This window comes from Neolamprologus brichardi, chromosome 7 (assembly GCF_056152115.1).
Source record: "Neolamprologus brichardi isolate AB-2024 chromosome 7, ASM5615211v1, whole genome shotgun sequence".
Taxonomy (NCBI): Eukaryota; Metazoa; Chordata; class Actinopteri; order Cichliformes; family Cichlidae; genus Neolamprologus; species Neolamprologus brichardi.
In genome coordinates this window covers 52,648,460-52,663,793 of record NC_142110.1, presented here as the reverse complement: position 1 = coordinate 52,663,793, position 15,334 = coordinate 52,648,460, and the positions used below count along the sequence as shown (strand labels likewise).

Below are 15,334 nucleotides of genomic sequence, written 5' to 3'. Positions count from 1 at the left end.
TGAATGGCAGTTCTTTAGGTAAAAATGCCTTGTTGGTGTCAGAGGTCAGATGAAAAATGGCCAGACTGCGGCAAGCTGAAGTCAACAGAAACTCAAATAACCACTTGTTACTTCCAAGATATGCAGAAGAGCATCCCTGAATCCATAACATATTGAAACTTGATGCAGATGGGCTACAGGAGCAGAAGACCACATTGGTGGCTTCCCTGTCAACTAAGGACATTAAATCAAGGGTACAGTTCTGACACAACTGGAAAAATGTTGGCAGGTCTAATGAGTCTTGATTTCTGCTGTGACATTTGGATAATAGGCTCAGAATTTGGTATAAACAACATGAAAGCGCCATCGCGCCCTGTAGCAATGGTTCAGGCTGCTACTGGTGGTGGAATGGTGTGGATCTCTTGGTACTCAAATCATCTCAAATTGTTTTTTTTAAACGAAAAATTAGTTTCATCACTAACACGGTCAGTTTATAGATGACCGTGTTGATGTGGTGAGATTAATACACAATCTTGATGAGTTTGCTTACAGGAATGAACTGTCAGCATGGTGCTCCATCAATTACCTGGCACTCAGTACCTCTAAGAGAAAAAAGCTGATCCTGAGCTTAAAGAGACAGAAGGAGAAACTTGTCACATTACACATGGGTGGAGACACTGTGGAGAGAGTGTCCAACTTTAAATTCGTTGGCACACACACATCCCTTCAGGACGTCACATAGAATATAAATACAACCTCTCTGGTAAAGAAGGCTCAGAGGTGGCTCAGCTTCTTAAGGATGTTTATGAAAGCCAAAGTGTCCAAACAGCTGTTGGTGTCCTTCTGCCGTAGCTCAGTGTAAAGTGCACTCAGCTATGGAGTTTTGGTGTGGCATTCCAGCTGCAATGAGGCTGACAAAAAGGCTCTTAAGAAAACCATCCAATCGGCACAGACAACCAACAACACTCACTCACACTGCACTTGAGGAGATCTACAGAAGCCCGGTGCTCATGTCAGACCCCGAACATCATCAAGAACTCTTCTTATCCTGGGTGCCGCCTTTTCACTCACTTGCCCACTGAAGGATGCTACAGATCAATAAAAGACTGCGGCTCCAGACTACAGAAAAGCCTCTGTCCAAATGCCATCAAAGTGCTCAGCTCTGTCTCATAACACTCAACTCAAAACATCCTGTGCAGTATCACTAGGGGGTTCTCAGCAGATGTGTGTGTGTATTTCTTGTAATTCCTATGTAGGAATTATTTCTTGTAATTCCTATGTGTGTGTGTGTGTGACCTTTCTTTCGTTATTGTTGATGATGATGATGCTCCCTTACTGTATTTCCTTGTTTCAGTTGGACTAACATTGCATTTCACTCGGTGTAAGAGAGATGTTTTTGACTCCTTCATGCTTTCAGGCTTTATACCACTGTACTGAAAGGCCAGCAGCCTGACCTCTCGTCAAGCCTCAGGTAAGTTTGTAGGTAAAGATATTTTGTTGAAATAAGCTGATGCATTTCAGTTAGCTACCATATCTTGTTGACCTTTCGATAATTGTTAAATAAAAGTTTATGTAAAAGTTTTAAAGAAAGAATAAAGAGAAAGTATAACCAGCTTTGCGTCATTTGCAGCTCAAGAGCAGGGAGTTGGAAATGAATATATATTTTTCTTTTCACAAATCTATGTAAGGTTTGCTTTTTCCCACCCCCACATCACTATTTATCATACTTCTGTTTTTTATTTGCTGCAGAACTGGAAATTTTTTTCCTCTTTGCCAACACAGATTTATTTAGCTTTGGGAAATACGTGTAAAGTTCCTCATCCTCGGTAAAAAGTAAAAAGCCCAAAAAAATTGGGTTGAATTTGACAACTGGATTCATGTTACTTTATGTGCTACATTTATGAAATATAAAAGCTCAGCTTTTCTAAAAGTTCCATCTTGGTCCACTGTGATAGGATATAATTTAATACAACATTAATAAAACATTTAGATTTTCTTAAAGCAAAGCTTTACAGAAAGAATTTTAATGTGAATGCATTATTCTAAATTAAGAGCAGACTTTCTGCTCTGGGAAGCAGATCTGGAGTTCTCCCTCCCATCCCATTACTAAAGTGCGTGTGACTAATATATTCCTCCTACCTACGATGCATTCACCCGACTCCTTCACCCTGATTAGAATGTGCCACGATAGTATACATATAACAGGGTCAAAAGAAATGACTTCATTTAGACATGTTCTGGGAAACATATACAGATTTTATTGCAGGTTAATGCAGATACAGTACAGTGCTCCTCCAGGGAATTTAAAATCAGGCAAAGAACAACATAAATAGCCCATTTTCCCCCACAACTGATGAGAAACTTTTATCTCAGAATATATTAAAATTTAAATTCTCATTTTTATGCACCAAACAATGTGGTGCTTACCATGCCGAGGATCCAGGCATCTAAAAAAATTGAAGATGATGTGCTATTAGTGGTAAATGTTAAATTCTGTGAATGTCACTGCATGCCATTTTGCTCACTCTTTCCATAGGTTATATATAGCCTCAGGGCTGAGCCTGTTTCTTTAATCTACCCCCGTGAATGGCAGACCGATGAACTGAGCAGACTACTGGCACAAATACAGCCAGTGTCAGTGTTTGAAAACCATTTAAAAATATATATCAGGCGACTGTATAATGTGTTTGAGTTTTCTAACTTGTATGGGTTTGGAAACACCAGTGGACCACTTGTGCAAAAGCAACACCATATTGACATATTGACACTATGTGGTGTGCTGTGCTGAATGGATGAACGGCCAGCAGTTTGTCAAATTCTTACTGTTAAGAGGTCATTAATAAATTGGTCCTGCATTTGCCAGTTTCATAAGAAAGCAGCTTTGTTGTCTGCAGTTGAAAATGTTTAATAACTAATTTATAAGTGGGGTTTTCCCACAGATTCCCCACAGACCTAGAGTGGTTACTGTAAGTAGTGACTTCCAGGGCTGCAGTTCCTACTATTGCCATTTAAGGCTGGCTACAGAAGCAAGTTTAAAGGTTTAAAGGAGGTGAGTTATACATTTTTTTTTGTTATTTTATGATAATGGTATAGGTTACATAAGTGGCTGGTGGTTCCTTTTGTTATTTTCATATGTACTAAAATATACTTTGAGTAGTTTGCAGTTCAAAGAGAGGTTGCAAAGATGGAAATACTTAGAGGAGAGGACGAATGAAGAAAAGATAAATAAGGGCGTGTTGAGGATTAGTAAGGCAGAACTCAGGGTGGCTATGAAGAGGATGTGGACTTGAAAGGCAGTTGGTCCACATGACATAGCTGCGGCGGTATGTTGATGTCTAGTAGAGAAGGCAGTGGACTTTTTAACCAACGGTCTTGGCAAGTGAATAGAGATAAAGTGCACTGGTACCAATCTTTAAGAGCAGGGCTGGAGTGACCACAGAAGGATAAAGTTGATCAGCCATACCATGAAGCGATGAGAAAGGGTTCTTGAAGCATCAGCATGGTTTCAGCCTTATAAACAGTACATTTGCATGATGACTGAAACTAGCACCACTGAGGGAACAATGGGCTGGGAGGTCAGTTCCTTGATCAGCGGACAACTGGAGCCTAAGTGAAAACCTGAAGTGATCCCCGACACAAACAAAATAATATAGTGTACTCTGTAAAGTGCCAGGATAATTGCCGTGATTTATACATCGGGGAAACCAAACAACCTCTGGCTAAATGGATGGCACAACACAGAAGAGCTACCTTGTCAGGCCAGAACTCTGCAGTCTATTCACACCTACAGGCCAGTGGACACTCTTTCAATGATGAGGATGTACACATCCTGGACAGGAAGGAACGCTGGTTTGAGCGGGGAGTCATCGAGGAGGGGACCCGAGGGTACATCTTTCACCATCTTACAATGCTGTGATTGCAGCTATTCCCCAACTCTCTGTGAATGGTACTCATGACCATTGATCAGTGGTGTTTGATCAATGAGCCTTGATCAGTGGTTGTTGTCATGAGATATTTGCATATTAATGATCAAGGAACCAGTCCATTGTTCCCTCAGTGGTACTAGTTTCAGTCATCATGCAAATGTGCTGTTTAAATGTACTGTTAAGGTTGGGGAAACCTGCAGTCAGCTGAGACTGAAGAAGTCACTTGGCTGAGTGACGAAACGTTTCTCCCACTGAAAACGCTACGTCCAGATGAACAGAATCAACTTTTGGGGATTTACTTACCTGGATGATGATGCATCAAAACTCATAAGATAGAAAGGAAGGTGGAGGAATTGTCCATTTCACTCACTGTTTGGTCTTATTTTACTTTTTGTTTACTTTTACTTTCACTAACTGTTTGATTAGGTTTATTGCTGTATTAGCAATTATATATATTATTATATATAATTATATATTAGGTATTGCTGTTTGGTTAGAGTCAGGAAAAGATTATAGCGTGGGTTACATACAAAAAAAGATTACACTCAGACCAAAAATCTCAAATAAATAATATAGTATATAAAATATTATGCGCAGTATTGTCATCGAAATACAGTTGATCTTGTCGCTTATCAGCTGTGAAACAATACATAAGAGAAACCTACCTTTATACTAAACTTTGAAACCACTGTGATATACTATATAATAATACAAACAATTACAATAATTAGTAAAAATACTCAATTTAATAACATATCAGTTATAAGGTACTAATCAACATAGCAAGAAATTCTGAGATACCTTCTACTACACTGGAAAGATGGAACAACGTCCTTTGTAAATAAATCAAAATTTGGGGAAAATGCTGACTACTTGGACATCTTGTTGTCTCTGCATGTGTGCTATCCTCAGTTTATTGAATTTCTCAGCGGGAGCGTCATGTTAGAAGCGTCTGTTTCTTACAGATTACTTTTAATTATCATGTTCTGAGCTCAGCATCCAATGGAGAACTTAATCAAGCACAGGAAGGAAAAACAGCCAGCCATATGTCTCTGTGTTGACACAATTTATGACAATATTCGTGCAAGGATATAAATGGTGCTTCTTCAGTTGCCAATTAATTAAAGGATAAGTCTTAATAGTCACATGTATTAAATATTAATAGCAGAGATTTTATAGTGTCTCAGTACATTATAATAATAATGATATCATTACGTGGGACAGCTATATTAAACACTTTGTTGAATGTATCTTATAATGAGCACACTGTGCAAGAGGGCTCATTATTGAACTTTATGTCAAAATACTTAGAGTAGCACTGACTAATACTGGGGCCAGACTCTTTAACTAATAAGAATTACACTGGCTGGAAATGAATAGATTATATTTTAGCTCTATCACTGCAAAAACTACAGGCATTCATTCAGTATGACTCACATGTGATTGTTTAAGAATGATGTCGAGTCTGTTTGTGTATTAAAACACTGCCATCTAGTGAACATTTAATCAAACTGCATGATAATTATTATTTTTTTGTCACAACATGAACTGCAGTTTATATTTTATATAGCATCTTTTGTCATTGCACAACCATATTTACCAGCCAAGGCAAGCACTGTATACACATGCATAAGTATGAATGTGGCTAACTAAAAAACATGGGATGTATACCTATGCATTGGTGTGGGTGTAATTACAGTTGAACAAGAGGAAATTCATTGAATTAACAGCCACACTTGCACACTACCACCAAATGGCCTAAACTCTGGACCTGACAGGAAGGATTATTTTGGCTCCACAGACACAACACCAAACTAAACCATGTCTGCAGTTCCTTTGTTGAGGCCTCATGCCGGAAACACTTTATGCACACTCAGGCTTAGTGCATACTTCGGTTTAATGAGTAAGCTTGCACGGCTGACAAATTTTTGCAAAAGTGCAAATGTGGGGTGGTACACCTATCAGATTTGCTATAATTACCTGGTTTTGAAATTGAATTAAGTTAAATTTTAATAGTATCTGAAAGGTTACAGGCAGCATATTTGCTCATGTACACTTTGTAAAATTCATACGGGCAACAAGACTCTTACCTGGCCTGTTCACACAATGTGCAAGTGCCGTTTATTAGAAAATTAAATAAAAAACTTTTTGGACTCATCTATGAAGATCAAGGACAGATCAACAGCAGTTCTTTCAGCTTTTAGAATTAGGAAGGAGTGCTAAAAGTGGAAAACTGATATAAAAAGCAAATAGATGAACTTACCCATAGTAAGTTAGATAAAAAAAGACATATTTTTATCTTTAGGTGAGGTTGTGCTAATTGGTAGTAGATGTTTTATTAACACAGGCAGAGCTAATCTGGGACACTTATGCAACATGTAGGCGTGCTGTTCTTTGTTGTATTTCAGTTCACACTAATAAAGGATGTGCGCATGTGGACGAGTGTTACTCTAGAGCCTGACAGATAATCTATAAACTGTGGGTACACACAGATTGCTTTGATACCCTGTCTTGCTGCATGCAAAGATTTCTCAGTGTGCCTATGCTTCTGGGAAGGGCTTTAAAAATACATAACTCATAACAATAAATATATTATAGGGTAATATATCAGCGTGGGCCATGCTATGTTATCTAGGTGACAGTGATTCACTAATTACTTTGGTACTGAGCTGTTTAAACGTTTCTTAATGCACATAAATTACATTAAGTTAAGAAATAGGTTATTAAACCTGTATTTTACCATTATTTCATTATACACAGCATATGTATGGATGACAGGTATGGAAATATCGGAGAGAAAAGGTTTGTCCTCGAGCGGAAAAAAATAATTCAAGAGATACAGCGGAATAGTATAAAATATAGATGCATTTATTACAGACTAGAGATGAGCCAATAGGTTTACAGCGAGTGTGAAGTTTAACCTTGCATAGAGGGTTTTCTTTATGCATTCACCCAAAATAGGGTGAAACTCAGTGGCCTTCTACATTATTGACATTCAGCTGGTCTCTCCTTGAAGCCTTTGGAGATGCAAAATAGAAAAAATTGGGTCTAACAAAATACAGGGGTCAACTTAAAAACTCTGTAAAAGTTGAGACAAATTATATAAATGCACACAGGCTACATTCCAGTGTGTTTAATTCGTGGCCCTACTGGACTGGTGGGCATAAAGAGAAGTGCTGCAGTCTGTGGTTCCATAAAATTCACTTTTTTTTCACTTCCTATATGACAATAGCAGTAAAGCATATACGCAAGGCCTTTACCATGTAGGTGAGTTAAGGCAAAGTGGAAATAAGGGGCAATATGACTGTATTTTTTATGACTTTTATCACATTCTAGGTCTTGATTATTGATTATTATTGTTATTTCATATTATTATTATTATCTTGGTTATGTGACTTGCCACATACTATACTCAAAAAGTCTTTTTTTGTTTTTTTAAACTGGAGAGAACGATCTGGTAACATACCATAAAAAAGAACTGATATGCTTAAAAGCACCATAAGAGTTCTTGTCCATTTCCTTACAACAGATTACCTGAGTGGAACTTTGACTCTTTCATGTAATTTTTTGTTCTTTTTACAAGCAGTGTTTGAAATCCAATCTCTGCAGTACACTTCCGGTTAAGAAGGTCAGGCCAACAAAACTGCCTTGTATTAAACGTTAATGCTACAGAGCACTTCCTGAACTTTTAAAACTCTCCAAATCCTGGAAAAAAAAAGTTAAGAGCAACAAACACACATGGCTCAGTTTCCTTGTTTGACGGCAGTCCTCGCTGAGATTAGCTTTGGCCTTAACGAAATATCAGTCATCTGGAATGGCTTCGTCCATCCATTTCATGTACGCCAAGCTGCCGTCATCTACTGCAAGACTGAGGACTTCTGGGTTCCCGTAGGGATGTATAGACCTAAAGGCACGCAAAGAACGTGTTCGTATAAACTCAAATCTGTATAAAGTGGTTCTTGATTCCATTTCTTCCCATCACCTAGGACTAAAAGCACTGCAGTGCTTTAAAAGCCTCACAATGCTGACAGTACACTGAAGATGTGTGCATATATTGTAATTATGCAGTGTTTTTAACACTCTAATCCTGAATAGCCCGAAAAAGTGAATTGTCATGTAGAATGAGCCAATCTCTAATTATAAATAGTGTGAAATACTGATGCAGAATTGCAGAAGGATGGGCTTTTAGTAAAAACAAGACAAACCTCATTATCTATTACTTCTAGTTTTTTGTCCAAACATGAAAGTATCAGTGTTTGAATGTGAATGTTTGAACTGAAAATAATGTTCAGACTGAAGCCATGAACCTGGCTTTTTTCTCCCTTTAATAACTCTTCTTCACAGAGCACAAGGCGCAGTGTCCAGTGTGAGTTTGACAACGTGACAAGCCTCTTACCTCACGTAGTCCACCACCTTCTGGATCCTGGAGGTCTTTGTTTTCACCAGCTGCAACAACAAAAACATCTCATCTCACCAGTCTTGTATTTCAACATGCCCGAGTGCATGCTGATCACAGAAGGAATTGTCTCCGAGAGCTTACCATCAGGATTTCATTTGCATCCTGGATTTCTCCTTTCCAATAGAACCTAAAATGACAGAAAGTATTGGAACTGAAGCACCGCAGGGCTACTGACCGGAAAGTACAAGCAGACAAATGGAGCCTTCAAATTTAACAAAATAAGAGCTTTCATGCAAAGAACTAATAATAGTTTATTACACCCTACAGTGGCTGTCGGACTGTTCTTGATATGCTCCTGTGGTGTCAGGTGCAAAACTCCCTCTTTGTTTAAAAAGTGGTTTTAAAGCACGGGAATGTCAACAAGTTTTATGCTGACATTTAAGATACGAAGATAACCGAAAGCTCACAGCATGCCTGCAATAACACACCACGTCAAGTCCAAGCCAAACCTGTATTTTCACCTCTATTTTGTAAACAGGTGTTAACACTGACATTTCTATTCAGTTACTCTTATTTGTCCAAAGTTCAGCTTCCTCCCCCTCCTAACCTAATCGCCCCCCCCCACCCCCCGCCTTTGTGCTGTTATGCATTGACAGGAAAGCTAATCCATGCATGCAAAAACATGCCTACTTTGAAGGCTAACTGCCATTCAAGTTTCCAGTAGCCTTCCAATAAGGCTAAACAAATAAATTCAGGTGCAGCCCATTTGCTTTGTGGTTTGTGAAGAAAACAGCTTCCCCTTTGTGAACAAAGAAGCATGCGCATTCATTGTATTTATGAGCGCATACATGTGATGGACACGGTAACTAACGGGAGCTTTTGTGATTGTGTGCTGCCTGGGTAGAGAGGCGTTTCAAAAATGGAGGTCAGGTGTAATTTACATTGTGGAGGTCTTGGAGAGAATGTTAACGCTGGCCGCCAACCGCCTTTCCATGATTGCCCTGGAAGAAAAAAACGAAAGAGAGAATGGCGAGAACGGTTGGATGTATTGGTGGAAATGAAATGAAGGGGGCTAAGAGTGAAAAGAGAAAAAAAAATCAAACACAAGCCAACAGCTGTTTATCTATTAAAACTGGGCCCTTCATTGTCAAGACTCACGAAGCAAGCTGAAGGGGAAAGACATCTGATGGGAATTCAAGAAAAGAAAAAAAAGACGGTAAACTAAATTTTATTACCACCTTTGCATTGCCCCCCTTCCCTGAGCGAGGAGCTGTGAAGGAGGTGATTTACATATATGGAAAGCGCACTGTGGCTATTTTCCTTGACACGTGGTTAATAGATGGAATCTCATCTGCATGCAGCTAAAATGCCAACAAAGGGAGATGAGAGTGCAAACACAGTGCTCTGCTCCACTTGTTGGTTTGACAGAATTGTATCTCTTCTCCGGGCAGAAAAGGCAAACTTATGTCAGGGGAAATCACTTCAGTCACTTCAAATCTTTCACAAACCACAAGTCACACGCCAAAAAGGAGAAGCTTTAAATGAGCATCAATACTGTTAATTCCGGTTCTTTTGATTCTTAGGGCCAAAAAAACACGGCTCAAAAGTGGTCTTTTACTTTAAAAAATGATCTTTATTTACATATTCCGGAATATGGAGACCTGAGCACACAGCCCCAGGTCTGAAGCACAAAACAGAAAGCCTAGTCATTTATATAGACGTCACACACTTTAAGTTTCAATCAAACACTCTGCTTAGTTTCACTTTTCGCCTGCAAAAGCATGTAATTTCCTGTCAGTCCTGTCGGCACAAACTGTACTAAGAGTTGGGCCTCTCTTATCCAGAAAACAATATAATAACAGATAAGCTTTCAGATTATATTTTAAATTCCAACAATACTCAGTTATTTTATTTCATTTTTTTACTAGCAAAGTATTTTTCTTAAATCAGATGGGAAGATTGGAAAGGCTCTGTTTAATAAATGTGAAGCTATTTGGAACTTCTTGTTGCCTGGCAGCAAATGAAACTTCTGTTGTTGAAAAGTTTCATAAAAACTAAACAAAACTAATAATTAAAAAAGAAAATGTGAGCAAAAGTGCTAATTAATAGAGGTGTTTCCAATTTCTTAGCTAACTGGCTGGTGGCACTTTTATAATTACTGCTCACGCTAAACAAGGGTGATAATAATGTTTTCAGCTGAACCAGAAAAGGCATAAATATTCTTTCACTTTGTGGAAACACTGAAAAAAATGAAGGTGTATGACACCTTAGGAGACTGCAAAATGCAATGCAAGTGTTTAAAAAGACAAAAAAGACAAAAAAAAAAAAAAAAAGCACCATACCTGCCAACGTCCTTTGCTGTTTGTTCATTGGGAGTGTTGATGACAAGGACAGAGTAGTGCCCTGGTACATAGCTCCCTGTGCATACAGAATGAAGCTGGACCCCAATGGACCACAGCCCAGGGAACATGCACGCCAGCAGGATCAAGAACTAGAAGGGGATTTGTGAGTGCAATGGGACAGGGCTGTCAAATGCTGACATCTCAAGACACTGCAAAAGCTGGGTAATGTTTATAAAGCCTGTCTATAATTATTACCACATTTAGATGTCAAACTTCTTTTTTTCCCTCTTTTTTTATGCTGGGATGAAGGAAACTTATAACTCAATTTAATTATCCACTGGCCTCTGTAGGGATTGCCATGTTTGGATTGGATTCAGTATTTATCCTCTTATTATTTGGCACTGTCTGTCACAGATAAATTAGTATTGGACTTGGCTTGGACACAGTGACCAATTTATAAGCTGCCCTACTTCTCCGTATAGCACTGCTTCACAGCCCGGCACAGATGCACGTAAAATCCTCCACCTCCCCCCAAACAAGTCACTGTAAAGCAGGCAGATTTTTTTTTAAATTTTAAATTAGCGGCCAACATTAAAGCACCAGCTGTCACCGGGGCAACTCACAACTTTTACGAGACTTTTTCTAAAACAGAAACGTTCATGTAATTCCACAAAAACAGTATCTCACCAAACACGACACGAGCAGTACCGAGCGAAAGCTCAAGACGACCTCTTTATAGCATCGCTGGAAGAGCCACTCCATCCTGCGGGCTCTGACTAATATCCTCCTCCGGAGACCGGCCAGTTTAGACAGTGCAGGGAGGACTAACTGTGCTGAACTTCGCCCATTTAAACCGCTAACACTTTCACTCGTTGTAACTAGTGTTACGACATTATTTTTTAGAACTTTGTCAGTCCTGTTTAATACGAATTTAGTGAGTGAAAACACGCTAAATACTTGCTAACTTTAAATAAGAAGCGTATACAGTAAAGTTGACAGGTAGGTTGAATGGAGAAATACAGTGACGAATCTCTGCCCCTTTCCATTGGTTGCCTATGACTTCCTGCCACGCCGGCGACCAATAAAATTGCTAGTTCACGTCCAGTGCGCTGCCTCCGGGCCTGGAGCATAATCGGCTTTATCTTGCTAGATAAACACGTCTCCCATGGATTTTACTTAAAACACTATGATAAATCCATAAATCTTTACTTTAATTTAATTTATTTCAAGCTGAAATAGAAAAATAAAGTCTTTTTGTCAGAAGACCTTTTTTCTTATTTAATCTCCTGTAATGCGCTCTTATCCACAACCCCCGAAAATATATGACGTTTTATATACATCAAGCTTATAGGCTTGTTTTCATATTACCCTATCCATTTTGGGACATTTTGACTTAGTTTACTCTTTATTTGTCAGGCACCATGCACAAAATCACTGATCTCGCAGGACAAAAGATGACTTGTTAAAATAAAAGTACATATTCAAGATGTGTAACAAAGTATGCAAAAGCAAAACAAAAAACAACAACAAAAAAAACAAACATTCACCCACAAAGTCTCATACCCGCAGAGCTGTGAACCTGTTCTATTACTTCCTGAATTCATAGTTGTTGTTCGCACTTCAGTCCCACTTGTACATTTCAGCTCATCAAACAAATCTGAATGTTAAGATATAATGAATTTATAAGTGCAGTTTTTTAAATTATTATTTCATGTACTCAGTGTTGGGGAGTAACGGAATACATGTACCGCCGTTACGTATTTAAAATACAAAATATGAGTAACTGTATTCCGTTACAGTTACCGTTTAAAAAGGTGGTATTTAGAATACAGTTACTTTGTTAAAATAAATGGATTACACGGCGGTACTTCCCTGTTTCATATTGTCGCGGGTCAGGACTGTTTGGGTTTTGTTTGACAGCTACGTTCTGTTGTTCTAGGCGGCAGCGTTAAGGTTGCCATGGTTACAGGGTGACGCTCTCTCTCTGCGTGTTTCCTGGGTGAGAGAGGCCTTTTTGTTTTTGTTGTGCTAAGCTAACAGGCAGAATGCTACAGGTATAGCTCTAAAGAATGTAGCATCATAGGCAGTGTAGTCCGTGCTGCAGGGAGAATGGACTGCCATACCCGTTATGTGTCTGTGAGCGAGGGAGGGAGAAAAAGGAAAAGTACAAAAGGAAAAAACGGGAGCTGGAAGCATGTAAATATAATAATAACCACTGCAGCCAAGAAGAGTGCCTGATGAGCCCAGCTGTAAGTAAGCTATTAAGACTCGACTGTACACCGTGTTCGTGTTTTCCTCTGAAACAATAAGTTCTGTTGGAGCAGCCTTTCAATGCCTCTCTCTGTCTCTTGCTAGCAAAGTTGACCCAGACAACAAAGTAAAGCTAGTTTTTGGCTACGAGCCCGACACAGAACCCACCGTATTAGCCAGAGGTCCTTTTACTAGGTTCGGAGCCGCGGACCTTCAGTAACAGTAATAAATCACAGCAATAGTACATTCATGTAGTTGTAAAAAGCATGATAATATATTAAGTAATCCAAAGTATTCAGAATACGTTACTCTCATTGAGTAACGTAACGGAATACGTTACAGAATACATTTTGGGGCATGTATTCTGTAATCTGTAATGGAATACATTTTAAAAGTAACCTTCCCAACACTGCATGTACTAGGGGAAAACCTACCTTACCTTTGTGTGGAAAAAATACCCCCCTTTATTGTCTAAAGGCCAAGAAAAATGCCCCGCACATTTACTTTCCCAAGTGGAGCTTTACGCCTTTTGCTATACCCCTCCACTTGATAGTCATAGTTTATTAGATTTTTATTAGTTTTTTTTTTTTTATTTTCAGTTATTATAATCATAACAGACAGAACTGGGGACTGGAAAGTGTAAGAAAAGGGAAAGAAACGTTTAGAAAGAAAGTTAACAGAAGTAAAGGGAGAAAAAAATAGAGGAGAAGAGGGATAGAGAGAGGAAAGACACTGAAAATCTGCATCACCAACTGCTGAAAAGCAAACAGCAAAAAACAAAAACAAAGCAAAAACTACACAGCAGGGAAACCACAGCAACAAACAACATATGCATAAGGAACAGTAAGTAATACATATATTAAATGTTACTGAGCAGCACACAGTACCAGGATTATATGATATGTTTAGAGGCAGCAGCCTCTAAAGAGCGCCTGTGCATACCTGTTTGTACATCTGTGTGCACACCTGTGTGTGTGCTTGTATTCATAGGATTTTTTCATGTAAATGTATAATAGTGAGTGTAGGGAGCTAGATCTGGCTCCCAGACATCCAGAGGCACGAGAGCCCAAGGAGGATCATTGCAGGGACAATTGTGCCACCCACCTAGAAAAGAGCTGAGGGGTACCTTTTGCACCCAGCAGCCATGGTGCAGAAGACACAGGGGCTGCAGCCCCGAACCCGCAGGCTCTACCGGCAGCCTGCCACAATCTCAAGAAACTCAAATCATTGACCTCTATTGGTCTGGAAAGGGTTATAAAGCCAGTTCTATGGCATTGGGACTCCAGTGAACCATGGTGAAAGCCATTATTCACAAATGGAAAAATCTTAGAACAGTGTTGAAACTTCCCAGGAGTGGCTGGCATATTAAAATTACTCCAGAGTTCCAAGATGAAAACCTCTGCTGACCAAAAAGAACACAAAGGCTCATCTCACATTTTCCCAAAGAACTCTTGATAATCCCCAGGACTTTTGGGAAAATATCCTGTTGACTAAAGATTTCTGCTTTGTTAGCTAGGCTACCTGCTGTAATTAATAGAAAATAATGGCTAAAATGATGGTTTTGGAATGACCTTGTCAGACTGAAATCCAATTCTTTGGCAGGACCTTAAACAGATCGTTCATGCTCAAAAAGCCTCCATTGTAGTTGGATAAAAACAATTCTGCAAATAGGAATTGGCCAGAGTTCCTCCACAGCGAAAGCCTCATTGCCAGATAACTCAAATACTTGATTTCAGTTCTTGCTGCTAAGGGTGGCAAAACCAGTCATTAGGTTTAGGAGACAATTACTTTTTCGACACAGAGCCGAGTAAGGTTTGCATAGCTTTTTCTTCTTAATAAATGAAATGATCATTTAAAAACTGCATTTTGTATTTACTCACTTTATCTCTGTGTAATATTAAAGTAGTTTGTTAATTAGTGTGACAAATATGCAAAAAACAAACAAGCAGATTTTCAGAGCATTGTATAAACATCCTTACTGAGCATCAACACTATGCCAGGATAAAAATGCTGGCATAGTGTTGAGAAAAGGTAAAAAAAAAAGTAAGGATCTTTACATGACAACTCTGTCATTCAGTTAGTTTTCTGATTAAGGCCTTACCTTGTATTATCTTGTAAAATATGATACATTTTGCAACATATTTTGCATCATAAACTGCACAATAATATGTCATGTAAAGTTGTTGACTATAGAGTAGCTTGGTTTGTGGCAACACTGAAATGCTGCTCGAACAAATATTACTGTGAGTGCATTGACAAAACTGTTAAAGACATAGCATGAAAGTGCTGCGTGATTGTCTGAAGAAGGCTCTTTAAGTGCTCAGCTACAGTAGAAAAGTGATGTATAAGTACCAGCATATTTACTGTTTACCTTAAACTGCTCTGTTTGGGTTCTCTACATTATCACCTGCCAATAGTGCAAACTGAACATTTGGTTG

The 15,334-nt window shown here is 38.9% G+C and overlaps 1 protein-coding gene across 3 annotated transcripts; it reads right to left on the bottom strand.

The window, feature by feature from the left end:
* Window positions 1-6,773: 6,773 nt before the first annotated feature.
* On the bottom strand, window positions 6,774-12,385 carry zgc:63972 (protein CutA homolog). 3 transcript variants are annotated; one of them, XM_087844502.1, is made up of 6 exons: window positions 12,210-12,385; window positions 10,647-10,795; window positions 9,246-9,305; window positions 8,446-8,491; window positions 8,302-8,351; window positions 6,774-7,809 (listed from the first exon to the last, which is right to left on the bottom strand). In XM_087844502.1, the coding sequence occupies exons 2-6, from the start codon at window positions 10,772-10,774 to the stop codon at window positions 7,707-7,709; spliced, it is 387 nt and encodes a 128-aa protein (XP_087700628.1). In that variant the 5' UTR covers window positions 10,775-10,795; window positions 12,210-12,385; the 3' UTR covers window positions 6,774-7,706. The 3 variants fall into 3 exon arrangements, with proteins under 3 accessions (XP_087700628.1, XP_006796875.1, XP_006796876.1); XM_006796812.2 differs by lacking the exon at window positions 12,210-12,385 and adding an exon at window positions 11,334-11,600; XM_006796813.2 differs by lacking the exons at window positions 9,246-9,305; window positions 12,210-12,385 and adding an exon at window positions 11,334-11,485.
* Between the last annotated feature and the right edge of the window lie 2,949 nt (window positions 12,386-15,334).